The 27,760-nt window shown below is 38.8% G+C and overlaps 1 protein-coding gene across 1 annotated transcript in view; it reads left to right on the plus strand.

Moving 5' to 3' along the window:
• alkbh5 (alkB homolog 5, RNA demethylase) overlaps positions 1 to 25,437 on the plus strand; it is a 36,610-nt gene extending 11,173 nt beyond the window's left edge. Inside the window, exons 2-4 of the mRNA XM_052021542.1 lie at positions 20,485 to 20,565; positions 21,373 to 21,528; positions 24,187 to 25,437. Of these exons, the coding sequence (XP_051877502.1) occupies positions 20,485 to 20,565; positions 21,373 to 21,528; positions 24,187 to 24,382 (433 nt within the window). The 3' untranslated portion in view covers positions 24,383 to 25,437. The remainder of the gene's footprint in view (positions 1 to 20,484; positions 20,566 to 21,372; positions 21,529 to 24,186) is intronic.
• The last annotated feature ends 2,323 nt before the right edge of the window (positions 25,438 to 27,760 follow it).

Here is a 27,760-nt window from a genome sequence, read left to right on the forward strand (position 1 = left end):
TTCTATGGCAGGTATGTACATTTTGTTTTAAAAAGGTATTCTTTGAAGTGTGGTCTCACTGTATCCCTGCACAGTTGGGAGGGAAAAAAAACTATTACTCTATCCCCAATGCAATAAAGTTAATTGCTGTCTGAATAACCTGCTGTATTTGCATGTTGTCTTTGTGTGTCCCTATACAAGAAATGTACATGTAATTTTCTTCCAACATTTCTTCAATTATACTTTATTTGCCCCCTTTTTGCCCACTCACTTAAACCATCTGTGCTCCTCACAACTTCCACTTCTATCTTTGTATTATCACTGAACTTGGTCCCTTCATCAAAGTCATAGATGCAGATTAAAAACATAGATTACAAACAGCCGAACACCAATTCTGATCCTTGATCAGTTACAGCTCACTGACCTGAAAATGACGTGTTCATCCTGTCCTTCATTTTCTATCAACCTTTCCATTTCCAAACCCATGAGCCTACATCATTTTGGTCACCTTTCATTTAGGATTTTGTACCTTTTGGAAAACTAGATGCAGTATATTCACTAGCTTCCTTTATCTTCCTGTTTACGTCTTTAAGGGGCAGGTTTTTTTTTCAAAACATCATTTCACTATCGTTAAGTCGTACTGACTGCCTGGAATTGAAATTGGTTTATTATCGTCACTTGTTCTGAGGTACAGTGAAAAACTTGTCTTGCATACCATTCGTATAGACCAATGTATTACACAGTGCATTGAGGTAGTACACGGTGAAACAATACAGAATGCAGAGTAAAGTGTCAGTGCAGGGAGACAATAAGGTACAAGGTCATAACGAGGTAGATTGCGAGGTTGAGTCCATCTTATCGTACTAGGGACCATTCAGTAGTCTTATAACAGTGGGATAGAAGTTGTCCTTGAGCCTGGTGGTATGTGCTTTCAGGCTTTTGTACCTTCTGTCCTGAGGGGAGAAGAGAGAACATCCGGGGTGGGTGGGATCTTTGATTATGTTGGCTGCTTTACCGAGGCAGTGAGAAGTAGACAGAGTCCACGGAGGGTAGGATGGTTTCCATGATGTACTGAACTGTGTCCACAACTCTGCAGTTTCTTGTGGTCACAGGCAGAGCAGTTGCCATACCAAGCTGTGATGCATTCAGATAGGATGCTCAACTCACTTAACCTCAGCACTGTTGATATAGACAGGAGTATGTGCACCACCCCCCTTCCTGAAGTCAATGACCAGTTCTTGTTTTGCTGACGTTGTTGTTGTCATAACACCATGTCACTAAGCTCTCTCATCTCCTTCCTGTACACCGGCTCATAGTTATTTGAGATACGGCCCACTATGATGGTATCATCTGCAAACTTGTAGATGGAGTTAGAGCAGAATCTGGCCACGCAGCCATGAGTGTATAGGGAGTAGAGTAGGGGGCTGAGGACAGAGCTTTGTTGGGCACTATTGTTGAGAATAACCATGGAGGAGGTGTTGCTGCCTATCCTTACTGATTGCGGTCTGTTGATGAGGAAGTCGAGGATCCAGTTGCAAAGGGAGGTGTTGAGTCCCAGGTCTCTGAGTTTGGTGATGAGTTTGCTTGGAATTATAGTATTGAAGGTGGAGCTGTAGTCAATAAACAGTCTAACGTAAGTGCCTTTACTGTCCAGATGCTCCAGAGATGAGTGTAGGACCAGGGAGATGGCATCCCTAATCATGTTATGCATTTTATGGAATCTGTTATCACCTAATAATGGAATCCAGCATTTTCCCAGTGACTGATGTTAATGTTCCTGTAGTTCCCTTCTTTCTTAGTCATAGAGTAATACAGCATGGAAACTGGTCAATGCCAACCAAGATTCCCATCTGAGTTAGTCCCATTTGCCTGTGTTTGGCCCATATCCCTCTAATTCTTACCTTCCATGTACCTTTTCAACAATTATTAACAACATATTTAAAAGGTACAAGTACCTTTTAAATATGTTGTTAATTATTTTTGAAAAGCTGTTTTCTATCCTACTGGGATCTTAGCAGAATCTGGAGAATTTTGGCATCTAATCCACTATTTTAGCTGCCACCTCTTTTTGAACACTTGATGTAGGCCGTCAGGTCCCACTAATTTAAGTATTTTTTCTGTCCTGATATTAATTGTTTTTAAATTTCTCATCACTTGCCCAATGGTTACTTACTATTTTGTTAAACTCTTGGTGCAAACTACTATGAAGATGATTACAGATATTTGTTTCTGTCACTTCCTTTTTCCTCACTCTTAAATTTCCATCTCAACATCTGAGGGACCAACATTAATTTTTGATACTCTCTCCCTATTTACTTTTTTTTGCAGAAATTCTGGCAATCCATTTTTGTATTTAATTTACTCCCACATTCTAGTTTGTCTATTTACTTTTCTATAGTTGTTCTTTGGTTTCTAAAATTGCCCCAGTCATTTTTCCTGCTGCTGTTCTTTGCAACTCCTCTTTTAAACCTTTTTCTTTAAATCTATTAACTGTTTTAGTTAGCAATATGTGGGTTGCTTTATCCATTGGTTTATTTTCTAATGGAATGAGTATTTGTTGAGAATTGAAGTTTTTGAAATGTCTCTTGCTGTCATATCTTTTTAATTTATCAACCCATCTTGGCTAAAGCCCCTCTTACTTTTTTAATACCTGCTTTTATTTAGGCTTGACCCTAGTTTTAGAAGTACAAAATTCTTTCACATTACTGCTGTTTCCCAGAGGGACCTTTTATTGCAAGGTTGCATTTTTCCTGTCTCGTTTGGAAGGAGAGTTCTAAAATTGTTGAAAAGTAAGAAACAAACTGCAGATGCTGCAAATCTGAAATATAAGCATATAGTGGTGGAGATGCTCAGCAGGTTGGGTAGTAACTGTGAAGGGAGGAACATAGTTAATGCTTCATTTGATGACTCCTGAATTAGAATTGAAAATAAGTGTAATTTGTGGTGAGACCAAATGGTTTCCACCAAGAAATGATATTCCAAGATTATCCACATGGCCCATTGCTGTTGATGCCATATGAGAGTGTGCAATGAATGCTTGTTAATTACAGTTGATCTATCTCCAGGAATGTAAACAAAGGAAGAGGAAGCAGTGGACCTGGGGGAGGGGGAACGATGTTGGAACTGAGATGCAGAACAAACAGTTATGGGACATATGGAATAAAAGAGAATGCTGGAAATACTTAGTTAATCAGAATCTGATTATGATAAACCGGAACTACCTGCTATGCCAATGTACTGACCACTGTTATTTCTTAATTGATTATTTGTCCAACAATATAGCAACTATTAGATCCTGTAGGCCACAATCACTGGTGTTTCCTATTCCATATTATTCCATATCTCCACTTAAACTAATGATACAGGAGCTCCCTGGTTTACGGAAGGCCTAACTTACAGAAATCCAACTTCATGCAAATTCTCCCATGAATTTTTAAAGAAGCCGAACAAATAATATTAAAATGTTTTATGGTATTCATTAACAACTGGATACAGTATTTGTTCCATTAGTTTAATTATGGGTAGTGTTAGGGTGAACATAGAAGATATTTGATGAAGTTATAGGAATTGTATGGAAAGTGATGCAGAGGAAAGAGGTGTGGAGGAAATTCATTTAATTTCTGGGGAAAAATTGGTTTGTGGATAGTTCTTTGGGACGGAACCTTTGTATAACCTGGGGTTAGTACAGGTGGTCCCCAGTCTTTTGAGACAAGATCCTTTCTGACCATCTTGATGTCATCATTTATTATCAGAAATATCCCATCTCCTCTTCAAGTTCTTTCTGAAATGTTAGCTACTCTGGAATATTCAGTTTTTAGCAAAAAGCAAACTGCTGAAGGTGCTCAGTGGGCCAGGTAGCAACTGGAGAGGGAAAGAAATGGTCGACCCTGCAGCAGGGTCTTGACCCAAAACGTCAGCTATTCCTCTTCCCCATCGGATGCTGTCTGACCTTCTGAGTTCCTCCAGCAGTTTGCTTTTCTGCTCCATATTCTAGCATCTGCAGTCTCTTGAGTCTTCATATTCTGCTTTTAGCCTTGTTCACATTGGGGGGAAAAAAACTCAGTTTTGTTACAGTTGGTTAATGCATTTGGATAAAGAGTTTTTAATTTTGACTTTTAAATGTTTTCACTCCTTTGATCTATGCTGCTGAACTTTTACTGTTACATTCTATCCCTTTCTGTTACACTTTGGTTATTATTTACCGTTTCAGGACATCTTGCCAATTCTCTTCAATTTTCTAGGGCCTTTCCAGTCCTCTTCCACCCCCACTTCCAACATTTAGTTTAAAGCCTTGTCCACAGCTGTTGAGATTTGATTTGCCAGGTCTTTGGCTCTAGCCTGACTCAAGTAAAGCTAATTTGTCCAAGTGGATAACCTCCCTCTCTCTCATGCTGGTGCCATTGCAAAGTTTTTTGCAAATCAAAATCCTTTCTCAAAAATTACTTTCCAAGCCACGCGTTCAGTTCTGATCTGTTTGACCTTGTATCAATTGGCATATAGCTCGGGTGGTAATCTCATGCCCTCAGCAAACCTTCTTTCTTCTACCCATCTTGGTTCATGCATAGTCATGACAACTGGATCCTCCTCCCCCTTCCACTCCCAATTTCTTGTCCCAATCCAGAGGAAATGTCCTTAATCCTAGTACCAAATATGATTCACAGCCTTTGATATTCATGTTTGTAGATACAGAGAACAGTGTCTATTCACCTGATTTTTTTTTACTGTCCCTCAACCTCTGGCACGTTCCAGTATTTCTGCCTCGCTTCCATCCCACAACCACCATCTTCCTTTCCCCTGCACCACTTCCCCAAGCCGCCAAATGAATAGCACTCTGTATTCTGATTTGGCTGGCTTACTTATCCTCCCTTGCTCTCTTCCACATAAGGTACAAGAACCTCATACCTATTGTGCAAATGCAATATATGAGGCTCCTTCATTGCCATATCCTGGGTACCCACACCTGCCTGATTCCATTTTGCATTCTTTTCCCTGAAGATTGACTAAACCTAAATTACTTACTAATCTAAAGTGACCAGATGATTTTCTTCCTGGTCTTTTGTGGTCCTCAGCTCAGATTCCAACAGTTCTGAGTTGAAGTTCCCTATGCCGAAATCACTTTCCAAAGATTAAGTTGTTGGGGACCACACTGCATTCAGCAACTTCCACAGTCTGCAGTCACCTGCCCTTCAATCTGTCTTGCTTTATTTAGTTCTTAAAGATTTGAAAAATTATTGTTGGTAATTTTAGTATAATTCAGTCCACAGTCCTTAAAGAATAAACCAGCTAGTTGTACCTTATTATATTCTTGGTCCATTCTCTTGTGACTTCATGCACTTGATCTGCTCTCTTTCTGATTTAAATTGTCACATTACTGGAAAGGTGTTCGTCTGCCACTCAGTGGCTTCAGATTATGAATTGCTTGGAATTGATAAAATTTCTCGTCGCTGTAAATTGGAAGCAATGGCTTGACTAACTTGTGCATTTTAGTACTTTCTTTTATTTCACTCTGGACATAGATTTTAAAATGGAAAGTGAAATAATCTCTAGTTACTAATTCCACATTTTGCATAGAATTTGATGTAAAAATCTGTATACTAGCTTAGTAGTACAGCACACCTGTGTATTGTATGGTCTCCGCAATTCCGGATTTATACTTTTCCTCTGATATTTTAATCAAGGAGTCTGAAATCCTTCTAAGGGAAAGACTTGGTTAGGCTTGTCCATTTATTTTGGTTATTAGCCATTCTGCTAAGTGTTGGGGTAATTACAACCAACTATAATTTCATTGTCCTCTCCAACAATGACGCATTCTTTCTCTTGTGTTATTTTTGCAGAAAGCCCTAGCATTTTTAAACAGTGGATAAATCACCAGATCCAGTTAAAATATATCCAAGACTCATAAATGAACCACATAGGAAGTGGTGTAGAATCTAACAATTGTTTTCCATTTCTTTTTGGCTATAAACATAGTTTCAGAGGATTAAAAATGTCTATTTTGTCTCCATTGTTTAAGGAAAAAGGAACGCCATACTAGTCAGTCTAACAACTGTTATAACCAAGTTATGGGGAAAAAAAATTCAGAGGGACAGCCTTGAATTTTTAAGAGGGTTGATGGAATTGCTTGATGTGCTTCTCCATTGTGGTGGTGGGAGAGAGATTTGGGGGAAAGGCTGGAATTGCAGTAGAGGCTCCTACAGTCAGTGATTCATGCTATTTTGTGGGATTATCAGAAGATAGGATTGAGTAAAGATGTATCTATTTTTGTTTTGAAATCTTCTTGATTGCACATTACCAATAGCACAGTGAACAATTGATCAAATGCTTAGTGAAATCTTTGACATGAGCATTGACTACTCTGAACAGTTAACTTGTAAAACTACTGTGAAAATTTTAGCTCTTCAGTATGACGCTCTGGAACGCCTACATTGTTTGTAGAAGTGTGTACAGGCCACCCCCCAGTTATGAACAGGTTCTGTTTTTACAGACGTCCGTAAGTTGATTTTCCCCACAAGTCAGAAAATACACATATCTCCACAAGATTGTAATGAATGGTGTCAAAAGCATAAAGACTGATGTAAAAAAAAAGAACAATCACTAAAAGTGGAGAGAGAGAACAAAAATTAGTTCTATTTATAAGAACAAATGTATGTATGTCATACTTTTGAATTTAGTAATATTATGGGAGTTTGTTCATATGTACAAGTTGGGCGTTTGTAACCCAGGGACAGTCTATATATTAAAAATAGGCAAATATTAGCAAGTCTTCAACTAAGTTGCTGAAAAATTAATGTAGGAGTTTACTTGAAACACAAATTGGTGCCATGTTATTGCATGAATTGTGAATTAATTATGTTTTGTTGGTTATGTGAATACTTATAAATATGAGTTGAATTTGTATTATTGTCATCTGGGCAATGATGACAATGTTATAAATTCACAAGCATATATTCAAGGCTGTTGTGTTCTGAGCAGGATTCCTGTTCTTGGTAGTAATTGTTGTATTTGTAATCTGCCCTTGTTATACATTTTAAATTCAAGATAATAGAAATAAAGAATTCCAGAATTCTGAATTGATTAAAATTTTAAGCTGAAGTGGATTTTTGTTAGCTCCAGCTAAATGGGGTTGAAGTGCAGATTAGTCATGACATTTAGAATGACGGAATTTGCTAAATATTTGGATTAGAGGGAGAGGTTGGTGGGGGTGCAGGAGGAAGGAGCTGTGATGTAGTTTATTTTCATGTACTACCAAGTTCTGCTTCAGACTCTTTATTCCAAAGCAGTTTAGGTCATGCTTTCTAGAATACTCTTGATTTAAAGCAGAACTTTCTGGAAGAAACAACTTTGATTAAAGGAACCAGCTGCTACAAGTCACACAGTGACTTATTTCAAGCGGGTGTCTATTCTGGGATCTTTCATTTGGCCATTTGCCGGTTCTCTAGTATTTCAGCCATATCCCGTGGTGAAATTCAGAGGAGAAGCACTGCTGGATGTGGTCAAGAGAAAAATATCAGAAGTGGTCAAAGTTGAATGCGTTGAGGGACTTCTAAGCAAAAATAACCACAGTCTTTATCATAAAAAATTACGTTGTGAAAGATGTAATACAAAAAGATGAGAAATAAAAACGATATGGGATTGAGAATGGAAAGGCTGGGGGAAGGAAATTATGACTAGAATATAATGGCATTGGGAACTATTTTAAACTGTGATCAGTAGAGTCTAGAAGAAATGTATCTTGTTAAAAAGCAAGAACAAACAGGCAAGGAATGACGGACTGTGGATGAATAAATAAGCACAAAATATGGTGCACTGCCTTTTTTTTTGGGGGGGGTGGAAGGGGGAGGGAAGCTATTGGTCGTCTGCTCAAGTTTCCTCCTCTATCTGGTGCAAAGTTTAGCTGAATGAAAACCTGGTCAGAAATTTCAGGACCATATATTCTTTATTGTCTTTAAATTTAATTGCTTCTTAATATTTTCAAAAATCTATAATTAATCTCAGATTTTGGAATGGGAAATATGAGTTCATCAAATTTCTGTTTGTTTGAACAAGCATCTAATTTTCTTTCTACTTTCAGTACTGTGCTAGCTTGCTAGTGCATTATATTTCTATATGCTAATGGAAGATTGTTTGTATGCTTTGGCATCTTACTATCAGTTTTTATAAGTGGATTGAGGTGTCCAGAGGCACATGCCTGTATTTGCATAGGGCTCTTGAGGGCATGTCAGTATTCAGAAGGAGTTTTGGGATAAGTGTTTGTATTTACAAGTATTCTCTGAGAGGGTTATTTGGGGTGTCAGTATTTATGAGGGAAGAGTTCTCAATAGTCTGTAGTGGTGTGAAGGGATCCAATTATTTATTCGTATTTGCAGGATGGAGAGGAGGATGGATCCCTGAAAGGGTCAGTATTTATAAGAGAGTAGGGTGGGGCATGGTATTTCAGTATCTGTAGGGGTTCTGTTGGGGATTGGGTGTAGTTTGCCATAGTATAAAGCTTGAAAGCCATTTCAGTAAGGATTATTATTGGCGGAACAATGGGTTATATCATAAATACCAGCAACATTTTAGCTGAATCACTCAGCCTAATCAGGAAGTCTCCAAAACTATAATCTATTACTTCTAGAAATTATTTTAACCATCGGCTTTCCATTGTCAGTTAGATGAGTTTTATATTTAGTAACTGTGTTGGTGTTGAGTTCAAAATGAATTTTGGTCACCATGTGCAGTATTGTAATAGCAAGTGGTCAGAGAAGTTTACCTCTAGGCAAATGACAGCCTTTCTCATCCTTTTCCTGGCTCTGTACTAGCTGAAAGTTGTTTATCACAGTTCTAATGAAAGTTCATTGACCTGAAATTTTAACTCTTCCTCTCTGCACAAGTGTTTCCATAATATCATATTTCCAACATTAATGATCTGCTTTTGTGATCACCTAGCTGCGATTAGTGAGCAAGAAGAACTGTAAACACTCTGGGTCAACAGTTCTTTAGTTTAATATTTTTCGCGGTTTTTATTTAACCACAGAGGTCATGCTCATTTGGAGTGTGAACCAAAATCAGCAGTAATAACTGGCTTATCTTCCCCCATTCTTCCTATCCTACTAGTCAGTGTTAATATCTCCACTATTGGATAAGTTAACATTGTAGGCATGGGCTCAAACCTGGAACTGTTTTGATTATATATGCTGATGAAATATGCTGCAAAGTACCTTTGCCAAAAGACACATGGAGAAGGGAGGAGCAATGATAACTGGGTGGGAGTGTTTTGCAAAGTCCTGTCATTGATGAGCACTTTGGGGAACCAACACTGCACAATGAAATTGTAGTAGCACAAAAATAGTCACCTCCCAGACTTCATTGCTATTTATATTAATATGAGATTGCTTCAACAGATGGATGACTTTGCCAGAAGAGCAGCGCTTAGGGCAAACAAGCTATAATTTTGTACTTGGGCAACAGGAAATATCTGTTGCTGAAAAACCCCTTTAACTTGCTGAATCACTAAAGGATGTACATACATCTTTATGCCTACCATGACTGGCGAGGAATTGTCATTTTTGGCTGACTCTTTTGTCCTACTTGCCATCCAGTATTCCTTTGAGTAGTGATGCTCCAATATGAAAATTTCTTTTCACTGATGTGACAAGTATAATCTGAGTTTTTGCTTGGATCTTTGTACTGTTTGTCTTGGATCATTCTGAACTTGGAACACAGTATTCCCACCTATACCAAGTCTAAAAGCTGTCATGGTTTGATGTCACTAAAAATGGATGTGGATGACTTTGACTTCGACATGGTCACTGCCTGCATTGTTTTAATTCCTCCTCTGAAATTTAATTATTTTCATCAATTATTCAAATTGATGAAAAATAAATCAGTACATTTTATTGGCAGTTCTTTTTGTATTTTTGAATATAGTGCAAATATTGCCTTTTGGATGTTATGCTTCGAGCTCTCTTCACTGCAATGTAATTACGGGGCAATTTGGTTTCCCACAAGTAGATAAATGGATGATCAGAGCTATTCAGATTAGAACAATCTGATTTAATCCCATGCTTAATTGGAAGATTTTAGCTCATTTGTTATGATTATGTATGTGTAAAAGAGATGCAGGTGGGTACAGCATTTGATCATCTTGTGATTGTGTTCTGGTTTGTATATGATATTGACAATCATTGTCTATGTGCTGCCCACATTTGAGGGACCAAGAGTCTGCATGATTGAGAGGAGAGTGTTGAAGGTACAGGGAATTAAGTTAATGGTGGTAATGCTCTATTTAATAGCAAGAGCAATCCAGTTTGCAAGAGTGAAATTCTTGAAAACACAAGTCATGGTTTTGAAAAATTTAATTTTTGAACACTTGGTTTGTTGTTGGTCAGGGAAAATGATTGGTGACATTCTGCAATGATCTCACACTCTGCATGAGGCGAGCAGCAGTTCAAGTCCAACCAAGTATTGGTTTTTCTTTGCAAGCGTTAAAATATTGAAGATAGCATAACACAATTTGAATCCTCTTATCTCTCTGAGATGTGCAGGATCTATCCTTCCATCACTGGTATGATATTTTAATTTTTCGGTGTACACACTAAACATTTACATGCATAGTGTGAGGCAACACAAAATGCCGGAGGAATTCAGCGGGTCAGGCAGCATCTGTGGAGGGAAATGGACAGTTGATGTTTCAGGTCGACACCCTTCATCAGGACTGGAACGAAAGAGGGGAGATGGCCAGTATAAAAGGGAGGGGGTGGAGCAAGAGCTGGTGGGTGATAGGTGAATCCAGGTGAGAGGGGGAAGATAGGCAGGAGTGGGAATGATGCAAGAAGCTGGGAGGTGATAGGTGGAAATGATAAAGGGCTGAAGAAGATAGAATCTGATAGAGGACAGTGGACCATGGAATAAAGGGAAGGTGGTGAGGAGGGGAACTGGAGGGAGGATTGTGTGGGGCTGGTGTGATAAGCGAAAACAAAGGGGGGGGGGGGGACAGAGGGGAGTGGTCACTGGAAGTTGGAGAAATCTACGTTCGTGCTGTCAGGTTGGAGACTACCAAGGTGGAATATGAGGTGCTGTTCCTCTAATCTGCGTCTAGTCTCAACACAGGGTGAAAAGTGCTTTCTTTGCATTTGTTTTGCAATTGTAATAGTATCCTGGGGAATGTTGAGGTGAGATAATCAAAGACTAAAGTTGACATTTCTGTTGCAAAAGGAACGAGTTTCTTATCGTTGATCATCTCTGGTAAACTATGGTCAGTAGACTTGCATCTCACTGTTTGTAGCTCTTCATTACTTTTTACTCAGTCATCCTGACTGCCTGTTTTTCCTGAACCCCCTAATCCCCCAGCACCCTCTCAAACCACCTCTTTTCCCAGTGTATTTTAGTGATATGTTCTTGCAGCTCCCAGATTCCCAGAGTCCTATTAGACAACAGTAACCTTGAACTAATTTGGTCATAAGGTGAAAATCCAGTGCCTAAATTGTTAAATCACACGCAAATACCACAGTTCAATGCGGAGTTTTTTTTTAAGGCTTTCAAAAAGAAAATCAGGATGCATTAGCACAGACGCACCGCGTTTGCTCTTTTTAGGAACCATGATTCTTGAATTTTCACTTGTTTATAAGATCATGTATGAAATGTGCATTTCCAGTGTGCATTTTCCTACTATACTGAATACAAATTGCTGCTGTGGCTGCAGTGTGAAAAGGGGACCAGTTTCACTTTGTAGTTAAGAAGAATGTTAATATACTAAGATGGAGCAGATCAACATTTACTAGACCCCCAGCTTAGTTGTTGCCCAGTTGAAATGGGTGACTAGGCAGAGATGCAAGTTTTAGTGGAAGGAATCATTCATCCAATGCAGATAAATGTACTTGCTCTGTGTTTATTTAACAAACACTCCTCCACTGTGCAGTGCAAAACTTTGCAGTCATACTCTTTTAATCAATTTGAAATTCTAGCAAACATTACCCTAGATACTGTACCAAGCTATATTATGTTCTGCATATACAGTATTTTATGAGTGATCACTAAAAATGTTTATGGCAAGACCTATCAGACCCACTACCACCTCAGTTCTGATGAAGGGTCTCTGACCTGAAACATTGTTTCTCTTCCTACAGATGTGGCCTGATCTGCTGAGTATTTCCAGCATTTTCTATTTTGGTTTTATATTTCCAGCATCTGCAGTTTTCTTTCAATTTCCATTGCCACCCCCTCTACTTCTAGGATGCTGCTTCCTCTGTGCTGTGATCTATCCCTTTGGAGCTGCTCATTAAGGATGAGCTTTTTTGCCATCCTATAGTGATTATTTCTATTGAGTTTTTTTTTGCTTGATATTTCAGTGGTGCTCATTTCTGGAATCTTTACTCATGTACCAAACCATATCACGGCCTCCTTCACTCCAGGGTAAACAAGCCCAGCCTACCCAATCTCTCCCCATAACTGAAGTCCTCTAATCCAAACAACAGTACTTTCATCCTAAGTGCTGGAAGTCCTTGCCAGCACCATCGTAGGGGTACTCTTTCTACACGTATTACAGTTCAAGTAAATGGCTCATCTCTATCTTCTAAAGAGCAATTCCGGCAGACATTAAACATTGACCTAATCAGCAACACCCAAATCTTGTTAATGAATAATGCATGAATAATAGATGAACAGTTAATCTGCTGTGATAGTTAAGGAAGGAACGTTGGCCAAGTCGTTAGAAGAACTGCTTTGCTGTTAGTTCCACGGGTATTCTAAAACAATCAAGCAAACGAGCAATAGCTCAATTTAATATCTCGTCTGAAAGATAGTGGCTCTGACAGGGCAGTGCCCTCTAATTTAGGAGAGGTATCTTAATACAAAATCTAGCCTAAGTGATGCAGTGTTTCAGTTGGTGGCTATTCCGCTTTTAACGTTTCACTTTGTACATGGAAATTCATGTTTGTTGATCATACTACCCTGCATTTTAGGAAATGCTCTTAAGTTTGTTAGAGCTCCACTAAGCACTTGATTCTGTGACTTTTTTTTAGAATGGTTTTGGATTTGATGGTACTTAGCTGGGGTATTGCTGCCACAAAACAACGAATTTCATGACATGTAACTCGGTGATAATAAACGTGATTCTGATACTTTCAGACGTGCAATGGAAAGTGATTTTGTAGTTCATCAAGCTATGGCAGTACTAGTTAGTTAACACCAGAGGGCAGAACAGACTTGTACTATGTAGTTAAACCCTATTACGATCAAACCACATATCTTTCTGGGCTGTTTTATAAGTTTAGTTTGTCCATCATCTGTGGTGCATAATGTACAGGAAGAGGGTAAATTCTGTCCTAGTGAAGGCAGGCCATACTGTGACATCTCAAATATAGTGCCATTTCCATAGACCAATTAAAAAAAAATCAAAGTTGTCATTGTAAATGACATAAAACTGAGAATTTTGTGCAAGGGAAACTCTGAAATGGAGTTCTGGTAGTTTGGTCAATTCATTAATGCCTGACTAATAACTACTTGATGTCATCAGGAACCTGAGTGACCACTTGTAACTTGTGGCTTGAACAAGTATATGTACATATAAACTATTGCTGATGCACAGTCTACAGATTTGAGAATTTGTGGGGAATGGGAATAGTTAGGGGATGCTGATTTTTTTTTTGGCTCAAATACTCTTAGTAATTCATAAGTTTGCAACAGGTAAGTAATTAAAATTTTCTCACCCTATCACTGCAATTTTTGGATTACCAAGGATAGAGTCTGGCCATTTATCTGCTTCCGCTAACCATATGATTGCCTTTGATACGTTAATGGCCAAACGATCCATTTTGCTTAAATGGAAGGATCCGATACCCCCTACTACTTTTCAATGGTTCTCTCAAACTATTATCATGTTTGAACTTGGAAAAAATTAGGAGTGGTACTGTTGATCCTTCGCTTAAATTTGAAGATATTTGGAGTCCATTTATTCAATATTTTCACATGATATAGATCCCCTTTCAATAACTTTCCAATTTAGAGGAACGGAGTTGACGACATAATATTGCTCTGTTTCTTCTGAGAAGTTTCAGTCCAGTCTTTCTTTTTTTGAAATTTTTCTGTTTAGTTTGGTTTGATATATTGTTTATAATTTTTCTTATTAATTTGGGGATTTTTTTCTTTTATTTTTATATATATATATATACATATATACATATATATATATATATATATATATATATATATATATATAAAACATATCTTTTTCCTTTCTTTTATATTATATTCATTTACTAAGAGATCATGGGATCTACAGATTTTTCTTTAAATTTTACTGTTCTTTATGATTATCTATGCCATGATTGTTCTTCTGATCTCTTTGTATTACATGTACAAACATTGATGTTATATATTAATCTGTATTAATTTGAAAACTAATAAAAAGATTGAAAAAGGAAAAAAAAATTTTGACCATCATTTTAATGCTTAATAGAAGTTTGAATGGTGTTTCAAACTGGCTGGGAAGAATATTGGGTAGAGAAGGATAGATTCTACTCTTGAGGTTCATATTGGATCATTGAGCAGGCAAGAGATGTTGTCTGGAATGTGCTGGGTACCGAATTAAGGAATGGGAACTTGATTGTTATATTTTCCCGGATTAATTCCCAAGTCAAATACAAAATGGTGTATGGATAAGCCAAACAGGGAAAGTGAACATTTTATAAAGAACGGTTTCATTTCATGGATGTTAACACTAGCATTCAGACAGGGATGAGCCATACACAAAATGAGCTGGCATCAGAATTCTACGAAATAATAGTGAGATAAAGAGGACTTAAGCTAGTAATGGGGAATGGGGCAAGGAGGAAAGATGAAAAGCAAAACACTAAAACAATGCTATTGGAAACAAGTAGAACAATGCACTTACAGTATTCTGGTTTAGGCAGTACAGGGAAGGGAAGATTGAAAACTCCAATAATCTGCTATCCAGGTGTTCAGAAATCCCAACGATTCGGCACCTGGTTCAATAGCACCCTGTTTCCACACTTGCTTTGAACTCACTGGCATCACAGGATAGTTTATTATATTACTGTGTAAAATCCTTTTTAAAAACAAAGTGACTTAAAAGAATTTTGAGTTATTAATAAGTTCTTGTCCGGAAAATCCACTCCAGAGCCACCAAAGACCTAGGAATGCCAAATTATTGTAGCTTTATTTTAGTGAATTTGGCTGTTCAGGGTAGTTATCCGCAAGAGGGGCAGGCCATATTAGATTTGGATCTAGTTTAAGTAACCTACAGAAAAAAGAGCAACTGTCCAATATCCAATGAATATCATAACATTCATTAAATTTGAAGTTTATGGACTGAATGCAAATTATTGACCAACACTGTAAATTACCAAAGCAACAAGAGAAGGATAATGGACAGTATTATTGGCAGAATGGTATTTCCACTTCATTGTGGAACATAGATCCAACCAGATCATCTCCAACACTCATTTGCCTGGCAGAATATGTTCTTGCCCTGAACACCTTTTTATTCCTCTCTCTCTTTCTGCAAATCAAAGGTGTAACCACGGAAACTTGCATGGGCTCTAGCTATGCCTGCTCTTTCGTTGGCTACACAGAACAGCCATTGTTCCATATCTACTCTGGCACCACTCTAAACTCTTTCTCTGCTACATTGATGATTGCATTGGTGTTGCCTCCTGCATGTGTCACTTTTATCAACTTCACTAACTTCCATCCTGCCCTCATTCAGTTGGACCATTTCTGACACCTCTGTCCTCTTTCTGGATCTGTCTCCATCTCAGGAGACAAACTATCCACTGACATTTACTGTAAACTCACTGTCTCCCACAGCTACCTAGGCTTGCACCTCCTCCCACCCTGTCTCTTGTAAGGATGTTATCCCTTTCTCTCAGTTTCTTCAACTCCACCACATCTTTTCTTGCGTTGAGATTTTCCATTCCAGGACATCTTAAATGTCTTCCTCTTTCCAGATGTGTGCTTCCTCACTACTGTGGTTGATGGAACCATCCATTTCCTGCATCTCTGCTCTCACCACAACTCCTTCCCCTCTCCCCCAGACAGAATAGATTAGAGTTCCCTTGGTCCTTCCCTTTCACCCTACCAGCTACCGAATCCATGACATCTGTCGTCTTCATTTCCACCAGCCGCTATATGATTCCACCACCACTCTGAAAGGACCACTCTCTCCATGACCCCCTGGTTCGCTTGTTCTCAGTACCATGGCACTTTCCCCATAGAAGGTGCAGCACCTGTCCCGACACTTCCTCCCTTGCCACCATCCAGGGACCTACATGGCCCTTCCAGGTGAGGCACGCACCTCCGCCAAACTTGTCTTTTGTATTCATGATGTGGCCTCCTGTACATCATGAAACCAAGTGTAGACGATGACTGTTTGCCAAGCACCTATGCTCTATCCACAATGGCCATCTTGAGCTACTAGTATATTTAGGAACTTGAAAGTAGATGATTGGGAATCCAGGTGTCGTGCTAGAGCTTTCAAAAGTGAAGTTAGGAAAACCTGCCTTAAAAAAAGTGATGGTACTAGTTTGGAACTTCTCTGACAACATCAGTTGATACTGGTTTAGTTGCTGATTTTAGATCTGAGTGAGATTTTTGTTAACCAGGTATATTAGGGAATATCTGGAAAAGCAGATATATGGGGCTCAGTCATGAATCGGCCATGATCTTATTGAATGGCAGAATAAGGTCAAATGGTTAAATAGCCTACTGATCCTTTAAACCTCTAAGTTAATTTAACCTGTGAATGAACCTGTGAATCAATACAATTGTTTCCTTGTGTTACAAAAGTGACTACCTTGGAAAAACAGTTCATTGCCCCAAAGGTCATATGATCTGAGATCATATAAACTGCTAAGTAAATTTGAGTCCAGTCATCCCACCACCATCCCCCACCCTCTGCTGAGAATATGGAAATCTCAAGTGCAACAAGGTACTATTTTCTTTTGTGTTAATCATTTTCTAAGTGTTCCTTCTCCCAACCTTGTGTGAATTTTATGCTACAAAATGAAAATAGCATATAGAATGATGTTCTCAGATGTGAACTTACTGTGCATGATGTGGCGATTTTGGTCTGTGGTGATTTGAGTGAAAATCAGATTTCCTTTTTGTAATTTCTCATTTGTGATGTTATAATGTACCATTCCCAAAGATGTTATTAACAAAACAGTTATAGAATTGAGTTCTTAGTTGAAATCTGCTTGGTGCTATTTAAATATCTGGCTCATGGCTCATTATCACACCAAGGATTCAGTTAACTAAACTAGTGGATCTTCAGTTTAAGTCTTTTTACCTGACACCGATTGGTTTAAATTTGTATATTGGAAGTATTTCTTCTACAGACATTTGACAGTTAATTTTAATGGGCATGAGCAATATTCATGAAGTGATTGAAAGAAAATTGTAGCAATACCAGTGTCCTTTGAGACTAATCTGCCTCTTTCATCATTGCTCAGGAGTGATGATACATGCCAAAAAAAACTTATGTAAACAAATTTTCTCAATATGTAGAAATAATATTGAGAAAGCATAAGAAAAATCATAATTTGAAAACTTTATCATCATTGTTTCAGAAATCTGTTTGGCAACATAGTTTAACACATTCCACAAGACTCCCTAAAGCCTGTCCGCCATCTACAAAGCTCAAGTCAGGAGTGCGTTGCCATACTCTCTACTTGCCTGGATGAGTACAGCTTCAACAACACTCAAGAAGTTTGATGCACATGGGACGTAGCAACCCACTTGAAAGGCACTTCATCCACCACCACCATTCATTCACTCCACCACCGATGCACAGTAGCAACAGTTTATACTATCTACAGGATGCACCACAGCAACTCACCAAGACTACATGGCTCCTTCCAAACTCACAACCTCTACCAGCTAGGACAAAGACCACGAAGGCATGAGAACACCACCTGGAAGTTGCTCTCCAAGGCATAGACCACAAAGACTATGTTGACTTAAAAATGTACCACTGTCCCTTCACCGTCGCAGGGTTAATGTCCTGGAACTCCCTCCCTAAGACCATTTGGATATACCCATACCTCAAGGACAGCAGCAGTTCAAAATGATAGCTCACTACCACCACCTCAAGGGCAATTAGATATGGTTCAGCCTGTGAAGTTTACATCCCTTGAATAAATTTTTAAAAAACTACACTGGCTCTTCAAAACAAGTGAGATTATATGGGTAGATGATATAAACCAGGATGAGGTATAGTCTGTCAATATCTAGGCTTAGTGGAAACAACTTGGATGGAGAGCAGGTAAAATCACATGCTGGACCAAAGAGCAAGGGCTAATTGACGGAAATGATTTGTACTGCTGAACCCAAGAAAATTAACTAGTATAAGAATAATAAGTGTGAAATGATGATCGGCTAAGAAGATTGTTCACAGACAAACTGGCTGTACTAGTTGTTTTGATTTAAAATACGTTGAGCAGCAGAATTCAAAGTATCCATAAGAACTTGAAACACTTAGCAACCATATTTGATAGTTCATTCTACCCATTGGGAAGAAAGCATTGAGACATAAATGCGCTGTAGGATGAACAGGGAGACCGAGGCTGCTGGAGTTACTACACATTTCTTTGAAGGTGGCGAGACATATTGGGAAAAAGCTTTTTTTTGAAAAAGGAACTTGTCACTAATGTAGTTTCATCATTTGAGGAATTGAGTACAAATGAAAAGTTTATGTTGAACCATTTATAGATGATAGTTAGATTTTGAGTATTGTATTCTGTTCCTCGCTCAAGGAATTTGATGATGACATCTACTATAATGATAGCTGGGCTGTGAAACTGGAGAAGCTGACCTGCCTCTTTAGAGCAAAGAACAATTGATAAGTTATTCAAGCTAATGAAATTTTGATGAAGTAAATAAGGAGAAATTGTTTCTGTTGGTAGGGTGTAAAATCCTTTCAGCATTTGAGTTGTATATTATATGGGCAGCACAGATTAATGGGACCAGAACTTGCTGCCATTGGTGAACTACTGCCAAGTGGTAAGTACATACTGGCCTTTTTGTGGATCAACCAGGGTTCACCTACTAGAAAATGCCATTCCCATTATGAATAGTCAGTCCTTGTGTGGCGGCGGACTCTTGAATGATGTAATACCTTCACATGATTCGGCCTGAACAACCGACTTTGGCACTCCATCTCGTTCAGCCAGCTATCAAATCTATCAAGGATTTTGAATGCTTTTGAATTCCTTGGCATGCAGGAATTTTCAAAAGCTATAAAAATTAATGAAACAAATATTTTTTTAAAAAATTAAAATACCTCAACATTTTAATTAAAAAACATATTAGCTTATATTTGTTCCCCACAGCTGTTCCACTTTACTAAAATAATTAAACTTTACATTACCTGGCAGACATTCAGCAGGCAGATTCCCCAGCCTACCTACTGGAATTTGTACCAAGTTCAGGCATCATCACTGGTCTCTGTGGGACGTCCAGCATCTGGATGTAATTAGGAAAACCCCAACGAAGTATGACCAGTAAGTTTGAGAATTCTCCATTTGCACAGGAATGTTGGAGCTTGGTGACACTTGCCAGCAGTTTAGCAAAAACACCAGAGGAAAACTAAGAAAGCCATTGTCATTACAACCAATGATGATCTAAATCGTGTTGTCTGAACATAAGGTGGAAGTGAAATTTTAATAGGAGACTTGGGTAAGTATTATTAAGGGAAAAATGCCAGGCCATGTTGTGAGAACAGAGTAGTTGGATTAATTAGTTGCTGCACCAAAGAGCCAACATGGACATAATGGAATGAATGCTCTTCTCTTGTTGCGCTCCATTATGGGTGAGAGGCCACTGCTGTTTTCATTATAACCTTTCTTGATACCCATGCTAAAGTTTCCTACCACTAGGCAGCTAATTATCCCTTCTACAGAACTTGTGTTAATGCCTAGGAGGTTTTACCAGCTCACATCCTCAGTACTTTGGTACTTGAGATTGTACTTGTATTTTCACAGACAGAATGTGATTTTACTTTCTGTGATTGGGCTAGTTCTGACTGGTGCTAGTTCTGACTGGTGCTGTTGTGTATCAGTGTGCCATGTCAGCTTGTGTACCGCAAAGGTTCAGCTTGGGAACTGTGTTGGAAGTAAAACTAGTAGGTAAACGATGGCATAACTAATACTTGTCACGGTGATACACTTAGAACTTTTAAAAATTTTGACACATGAGATATAAGAATGAATATCTCTTTGGAGTTTTCATCATTTATTTTGCTCCTATACCCTGTGCTAGAGAAGCATCCATTTGTCTTTACCATATGAAAAATGTTCAGTTGTGGCCAACACAAAATGCCATGACCTTGTTTCTGGAATATGCATTAGTGGCTTAGTGCAACAAAATAAGTAAATTCTGTTTATCTCTTGGGCTAACCAATATGCACTATAGTATTCTGTGCTGCCTACTGTGTGCAAATTCAATCATTTCACATGTTGGTTATTACGGCTGGATCCACTGACTCTCGACACTTTTTTTTCTTTCCAGTGATTATGCAGCAGATGAAATCACTCACTGTATTCGGCCACAAGACATAAGGGAGCGAAGAGCTGTTATCATACTCCGAAAGTAAGAGTTTCTCATTCTTCGATGTAGCAGCTTTAATGCTAATTTCTTCTATATGGTTAGATGTTTTTTTTTCACTTCTTGTCATCATTCCTGGAATGGAAGAAAAGTAATTCTTGGAAAAAGAATAGGAAATTCAAAAAGGTTGTCAACATTTGTGTTTAGGAGAATGAATTCCATCCATCTGTTTTGATCATCAGACTAAGAGTGGTTTCGAAAACCTTAAGCGTTCACTCTCCTTATCATTTGGAAAGAAATGGCATCAATTGGGGTACAGGAGATTTGTGTTTGCTACACAACTACAAAAACTGGAGATGCTGGAAATCCTAAATAAAGTGGAATTCTGGAAATACTTGGGTCAAGCAGCAAGTGTGTAGAGAGAATTAAAGTTAACATTTCAGGTCAATGACATTTCGGGTAGATGATTTTTTTCAGACTCTAGCCAATTGGTCATGAAACAGCAGCAAATAGCAAGCATGATTTTTCTGTCTCTCAACATTCGGTGTCTTCTCTTTCCGCTCAGTTTCTGTATCCTATGTTGTCTGTCTTCAATGTTACCTTGTACACACTTGCACGTCGCCTTCCTTTCTGCTGAGCATTGGCCTCTTTTATTTGAGATTTGTGTATTTGTCATTTTTTTCACTTATCATTTAAACTCTGATTCCCAATCCATCTAGTTTTTTATGAAGATTCTGTGACATAAGAGCAAAGATGTGTTGAACAAACAGCATCTGGAGTAGATGTGTGCATTTGTGTTCAATGGTAAGATTTGCTAGATTTATAAAATATCTATTGTTTTTTCTCCAATAGAACAAGGACAGATGCACCACGTTTGGAATCAAAATCATTAACTAGCTCAGTGTTACCGGTTCACATGTCCAACAGACAGTTGAATAGTGACCGATACCAAGCGTTGCTGAAACAAAAAAGATCCCATCGGAAGGCTGATCCAGATGCTGCACACAGGTAGGAAGGAAGGGGAATTATGTTGGATTGGGGAGGAATTGCACGCTGGGACACACTGGGGAACCAAGCTGTGCTAGGAAGTTTTCCCCAGGCCGTCGGGGAAAGGAATTTTGCATTGCATTGAGTGAAATATTACTAGTAATCAAACTGGATACTGGACTGAAAGAAAGGATTTCTAATTCCTCAAACATTCTTAGTGTATCTTGAAGCGCTTACTGGCTGAAGAATTATTTGTGAATTACTGTCGCTTATTTATAGCTTAAGATCAATCTGTACGCAGCAGTGAAATGACCATCTAATAAACTTATTAAAGAATAAAGCTTTATCTAGGAGAGCATCCTGACATCCTCCTGAATTAATCCAGAGATCTCCCCAATCCATATAATTTAACAAAGTCACCTTGAAGGAGAAGGATACGACTAGTTCACAGGTTAAGGTCCTGAATTGGGGCAGAGCAAATTTTTGAGCCATTAAGTGGGATCTTGCAGTAGTTGATTGGGCGAGATCATTTACGTGAAAGGAGCGTCTGCCAAGTGGGAGGCCTTTAAAAGTGTGATGTCAAGAGTTCAGGGCCTGCATGTTCCTGTTAGAGTGAAGAGTAAGGCTGACAGGTTTAGAGAACATGGTTGATGAAAGATATTGGGGCACTGGTTAAGAAAAAGAGGGAGGCATACACTGCACGTAAGCAATTGTAAACTAGTGGTTCTCTTGATGACTACAAGAAATGTAGGAGTGTGCTTAAGAGAGAAGTTAGGAGGGCAAAAAAGATGTGAGAAGGATCTCACAGGCAAGGTGAAGCAAAATCCCAAGAGGTTCTATAGGTATGTTAAGAGTAAAAGGGTGGCTAGAGAGAGGAGATCAGTGCTGTGTGTGGAACCAAAGGAAATGCGTGAGATTTTTAATGAATATTTCTCTTCAGTTTTTACTGTGGAGAAAATGATGGAAGCTAATGAAATGGGAGAAATGAGTGGTGTTGTCTTGGACCACATACGAATTAGCAAGGAGGAGGTATTGGAGTCCTTGCATCAAGGTGGATAAAGTGCATTCTGGATAAATCCCAGGGCCTGACCTAGTGCATTCTCTGACCTTTTGGGAAGCTAGAGAAGAAATTGAGGCCCTTGCAGAGATTTTTCCTTCATCTCTGGTCACTGGTGAGGTTTTGGAGGACTGGGGAGTGGCTAATGCTGTACCATTGTCTAAAAAGGGTAGCAAAAACAAGCCAGGGAACTACAGGCATGTGAGTCTGACATCGGTGGTGGGTAAATTGCTGGAGGGGATTCTGACAGACAGCGGCTACCACCATGTGGAGAAAGAGGGTCTGATTCGGGACAGTCAGCACTGCTTTGTGCATGGGAAGTCATGTCTCAAAACCTCTTCGAGTTCTTTGTGGGGGTAACCAAGAGGGTAGATGAGGGTAGGGCAGTGGATGTTGTCTGTATGGACTTTAGCAAGGCCTTTGACAATATTCCTCATGGCAAGCTAGTTTGGAAGGCGAGATCGCATGGGGAGAAAGGGGATTGTATTCATAATTGGCTCAGTGGTAGGAAGCAGAGGGTGATGGTTGAGGGTTGTTTGTTGGACTGGCGGCCTGTGTCTCGTGGTGTGCCACAGGAGTCAGTGCTGGGACCGTTGTTGTTTGTAATTTATATAAACAATTTGGATGTGAATGTATCATGGTTATAAATTTGTGGATGATACCAAAATAGGTGGTGTTAGTGCAGAAGGTAATGAAAAATTTCAGGGTGGTTCTTGATCTGCTAGGTATCTGGGCTGAGGATTGGCAAATGGGTTTCAATCCATATAAATGTGAGATTTTGCATTCTGAGAGATCATAGCAGGGTAGGACTTGTACATTAAATGGTAGGGCCCTGGGAAGTGTTATGGAACAGAGGGACCTAGGAGTGCAGGTAGACAGGATGATGAAACTATTTGGCATGCTGGCCTTCATCAGTCAGGGCACTGAGTATAGGAGTTGGGAAGTTATATTGCAGTTATATAAGGTGTTGGTGAGGCTGCACTTGGAGCAGTGTGTACAGTTTTGGTCGCCCTGTTATAGGAAAAATGTTATTAAACTAGAAAGAGTGCAGAAAAGATTTACCAGGATGTTTCCTGGACTAGGGGGGCCTGAGTTATAAGGAGAGGTTGCGTAGACTAGGCCTTTAATCCCTGGAATGTAGGAGATTGAGGGGTGACCTGATGGAGGTTGACAATATAATCGGGGACGTAGGTTGAAAGCACCATGGTCTTTTTCCCACAGAGGGGGTGCTTAAAAACAAGAGGGCATAGGTTTAAGATCAGAGGCGAGAGATTTATAAGGGACATCAGGGGCAGCAGCTTCACGCAAAGGGTGACGCGTATTTGGAATGAGCTGCCAGAAATAGTGGTTGAGGTGGGCACATTAGCAGCATTTAAAAGCCATTTGAGAAGTACATGGAGAGGAGAGATTTAGAGGGTTGTGGGCCAAATTCGGGCAGATGGGACTAGCTCAATGGGCAACACAGTTGGCACGGATGAGTTAGGTGATCTGAGGAGAGATGTCATTTTGTAATATGAGGTAATAAGTAACAAAGTTAAAGTATGTTAACTTTTTGAACATACTTGGCATTGACATGTGGTATGACAGAAATTGACTCTGGTTCAATTGTTTCCTTTTCAAAGGCCTAGAATTTTGGAAATGGACAAAGAGGAGAATCGACGATCTGTGATTTTGCCAAAACACCGCAGGAGGAGTGACTGTGCTGCAGAAAATTACTGGCGAAAGACACACGATTGTGTGGATGATGAAGATGATGAGAGTGGTGAAGGTGGAGTAGCAGGTAGTCCTGTCCGAAAAGTAAAAATGCGACGCCACTGATTGGAGAGAGGAGAATCAAAGTAGACTTTAACTTGAAGGCTGAAGGACAAGAAATGCACTACTCAGTTCTGAAGGGGACAACTCAACAGTAACTTTCAAACTTGAAGAGAAAGTTTTTTTTTAAAAAACACTCTTTAAAACAAAAGGATTTTATTAAGCTCCTTGAGGGTGGAAAGTGGCAGGAGATTGCTGTTCTGTTGCAGCCGGGTGGCCTCTGTTTCATTCTACCTTTGTTATCGGGTAACGTTGTATAGCCTATTTTCCCCTCTTTTGTTTTATGTATTTAAAACCCAAAATAACTCGCACAGCTCTGTGTTAAAGCAAATTGTTTAAAAAATATATATATATTAATTAATTTTTTTTTGTAAACTACATTTTTTTCAAATGAGAAGCAGCCAGAGTATCATGGTATCACATGCGCTTCTTCAAACTTCAGCGCTTCCATTGTTAGGGTTGCAGGTTTTGGAAAGTTCCCAAACCTATGTTAAATGTATTGTTGCAGAGGAACTCTTACTGAGAGGAATTTTTGTTTCTATGTAGGGGGAGGAAAAAACACGTGTGTTGGCTTGTAACAAAGTTGTACAGTTCTAGAAAAAATTTAATGTACGCAAAAGAATGAGTTATGTAAATGAAAATAGGTATTTTATGTAAAAAAAAACAAAAAAACTTTTAATTTGGGTAACTGTCAAAAAGAGAGTTTGCCTGTCAGCAGGGCCTTTGACCTGGATGCTTGCTTTATTTCTTGTACAAATGCTAAATTTGATTAAATGCAAAGAGCATCACTTTAACTTGAGTGTTATGTCTAAATTTCTGGACATTTAAAAATAATATGAATAGTGTTAACACTGAACTCCATTAAAAAAAACCCTGCAGATGCTAGAAATCCTGTAATAACAAGAAAATGGAAATGCTTGGGTCAGGCAGCATCTGTTGCAAGAGAAACAGAATTATTGTTTTGGTTTGATGACCCTTTCACCACACATGCTGCCTGCATTTCCAGCATCATTTTCATTATAAGACTGATATTGTGACTCACTCACTTCAATTGAATGTTACATATATATAAGAACCCATAGGCTAAGAAGGTTTCATTCCCTCTTGTTGTAGTTGACTCCGTATCCTTAGGACATACAATTTGGGATTCTTTTACCTCCTGATTCCTAGCTGAATTAACTTAGTATGTTTTGGTGGCATTGGTTGAGTGCAGGATGGGGGTGTGCTTTAATGGCTCACGAATGGATAGCCTGTTGACACTTACTCTGGTTGACGACAGATGTCGATCTCCTTGTATGTTTGTCAGTTGAGTGGATGTTAAGAAGGAAATTGAGATGAAAATTGTTTCATTTCATAAGTGTTTCATTCTATATTCACTGCTTCCTGGGAGTATAATTTTTGCCATGGTGCAGTACAAGTACTGATGTTTGCATATTTTAGTTGTGCTTGTCATTATAATTATTAATGTGTGAGTGAAGCAACATATTAATTGCACTCATTAATCTGATAATTTATCTAAATATTTCCCTGTATTTGCACATTTAGAACAGTTTTAAAACAAATCCAGCATCTAAGTACCAGACTTCTCTGTAACACTCTCTTGAATATGTGCAATTCCTGTCTGGGTCACTTCCTGAAATACTTTGTCACACTTTTTACTATCAGCATTTTGCATTGGGTCAGATCACATTAATCCTAACTCCTTCCCAACATTCACCAACCACACTAGCACTAAGTTTTGTTTTATGGCCATACGGTTCCCAATGCATTGCTAGTGGTGCCAGTGCAGCAGGATGTAAGCAGCAAATAGACTGCAGGCAGCTTGTGTTATCGAAAGGCCTTTCTGCTGTTTTCAAATGTCTCAGACATTTGGAAGTAGTTGGAGGAAAAAAAAGTGCAATAAATTTGAAAACATGAAACTGTTCTTAAGTAAAACAATGTTGTGAAGTGAAAAAAAAACATAAAACTAAAAATAACCTTTTGCGTGAATGTTGGCAAACTTGTTCAAATTGGCCCCACTAAGATGCATTACCTGTGGCGGCCTATCTGGCTGAGCCAGGTATGAAGTGGGGATCCAAGAAACAGACTTGAGTTCTAATGCATTCCTGACTTTTGCATTGTGGTGTCAGGTGCGATAGTCTGAAACACACTAATGTGCGGCTACAGCTAACCTGTGGTTCTCTATGGAACTGCAGGCAAATCATCAGCACATTCCGCCCCATAATAAATGCCAGATTTATGGCCTCCTAGGCCAAAACACTGAATAATTTTTCATCTTTTTTTTGTGTGGTAAATAAAAATTTCATTGTTCAAAATGAAGGTTCAGATGGAATAAAATTGTATATTTCACAGAAGCATTATTAAACTATCAATTGAATATCTGATCTAATATGTTTCATCTCCAATGCCTTTTGTTCCCATTCCTGCATTTCTAATTTCCAGTGTCCCCTCTGTTTCGAAGTAGCCTACCACATATTCTCAAAGGCATTTGGGGATGAGCAATTACTGCTGGCCTTGCCAGTGATGCCCACATCACAAAATAAGCAAACAGTATGCATGGACTTTTCCTCTTTATCTACATAGTGCTCATGGATAACATTATCAGAAAACACACCATCATATTACACTACAACATCAAGCTCTACCTCACTTGCACCTATTTTGATCCCTTCATCCCCTCAGGTTGCTTAACCAACTTGCTGAGCAGAAATTTTCTCCCAACTATATATTGGGGAAAATAAAGGCTAGAACCTTTATAAATTTCTGCTAAAAATCCATTCGCCAACCACTGACTACCCACCCTCCTGGCTAATTGCCTGAGATGGAACCAGACAGTTTACAACACATTTTATCCTAAAGTGATGTGGATATGTTTGAAGCTCATATTGACTATATTAGCATCATCACATCTGTCCAAATTTAAACTTGTCTATTCATGAAACTGTGATCAGTACCTCCATTAGCCCTTAGACTTAACTATTCCAACAAACACCTGGCCAGCTTCCCTCTTGGGTCATCCAAACCTTTGCCTGTGTTCTAATTAGCACTGTCAAGTTTAACCATCACAACTATGCTTAGTAACCACTTCAGTTCTGTAATATGGTGATCAGAATGATATACAGTTATCAAGCTGTAGTCTAACTAGTATTGCATACAGTTCTAACATAACCACCCTGCTCTTCTATATTGTCAGCTTGTTGAGGAAAGCATCCTGTGTGCCTTTTAACAACTTGTTGATCTGCTACCTTAATTTTGCCTTTATAAATTAGACTTGTAATGTTCCTTTGAATCAATTCATCCACCACCAAAGTTAGACGTGTACTTGTATTTAATGGTTTATCTCTTTTTTTAAAAGAGGACAATGATAGCAGTACTCAAATCTGC

The sequence above is a fragment of the Pristis pectinata genome, chromosome 8 (assembly GCF_009764475.1).
Source record: "Pristis pectinata isolate sPriPec2 chromosome 8, sPriPec2.1.pri, whole genome shotgun sequence".
In the NCBI taxonomy this organism is placed as follows: Eukaryota; Metazoa; Chordata; class Chondrichthyes; order Rhinopristiformes; family Pristidae; genus Pristis; species Pristis pectinata.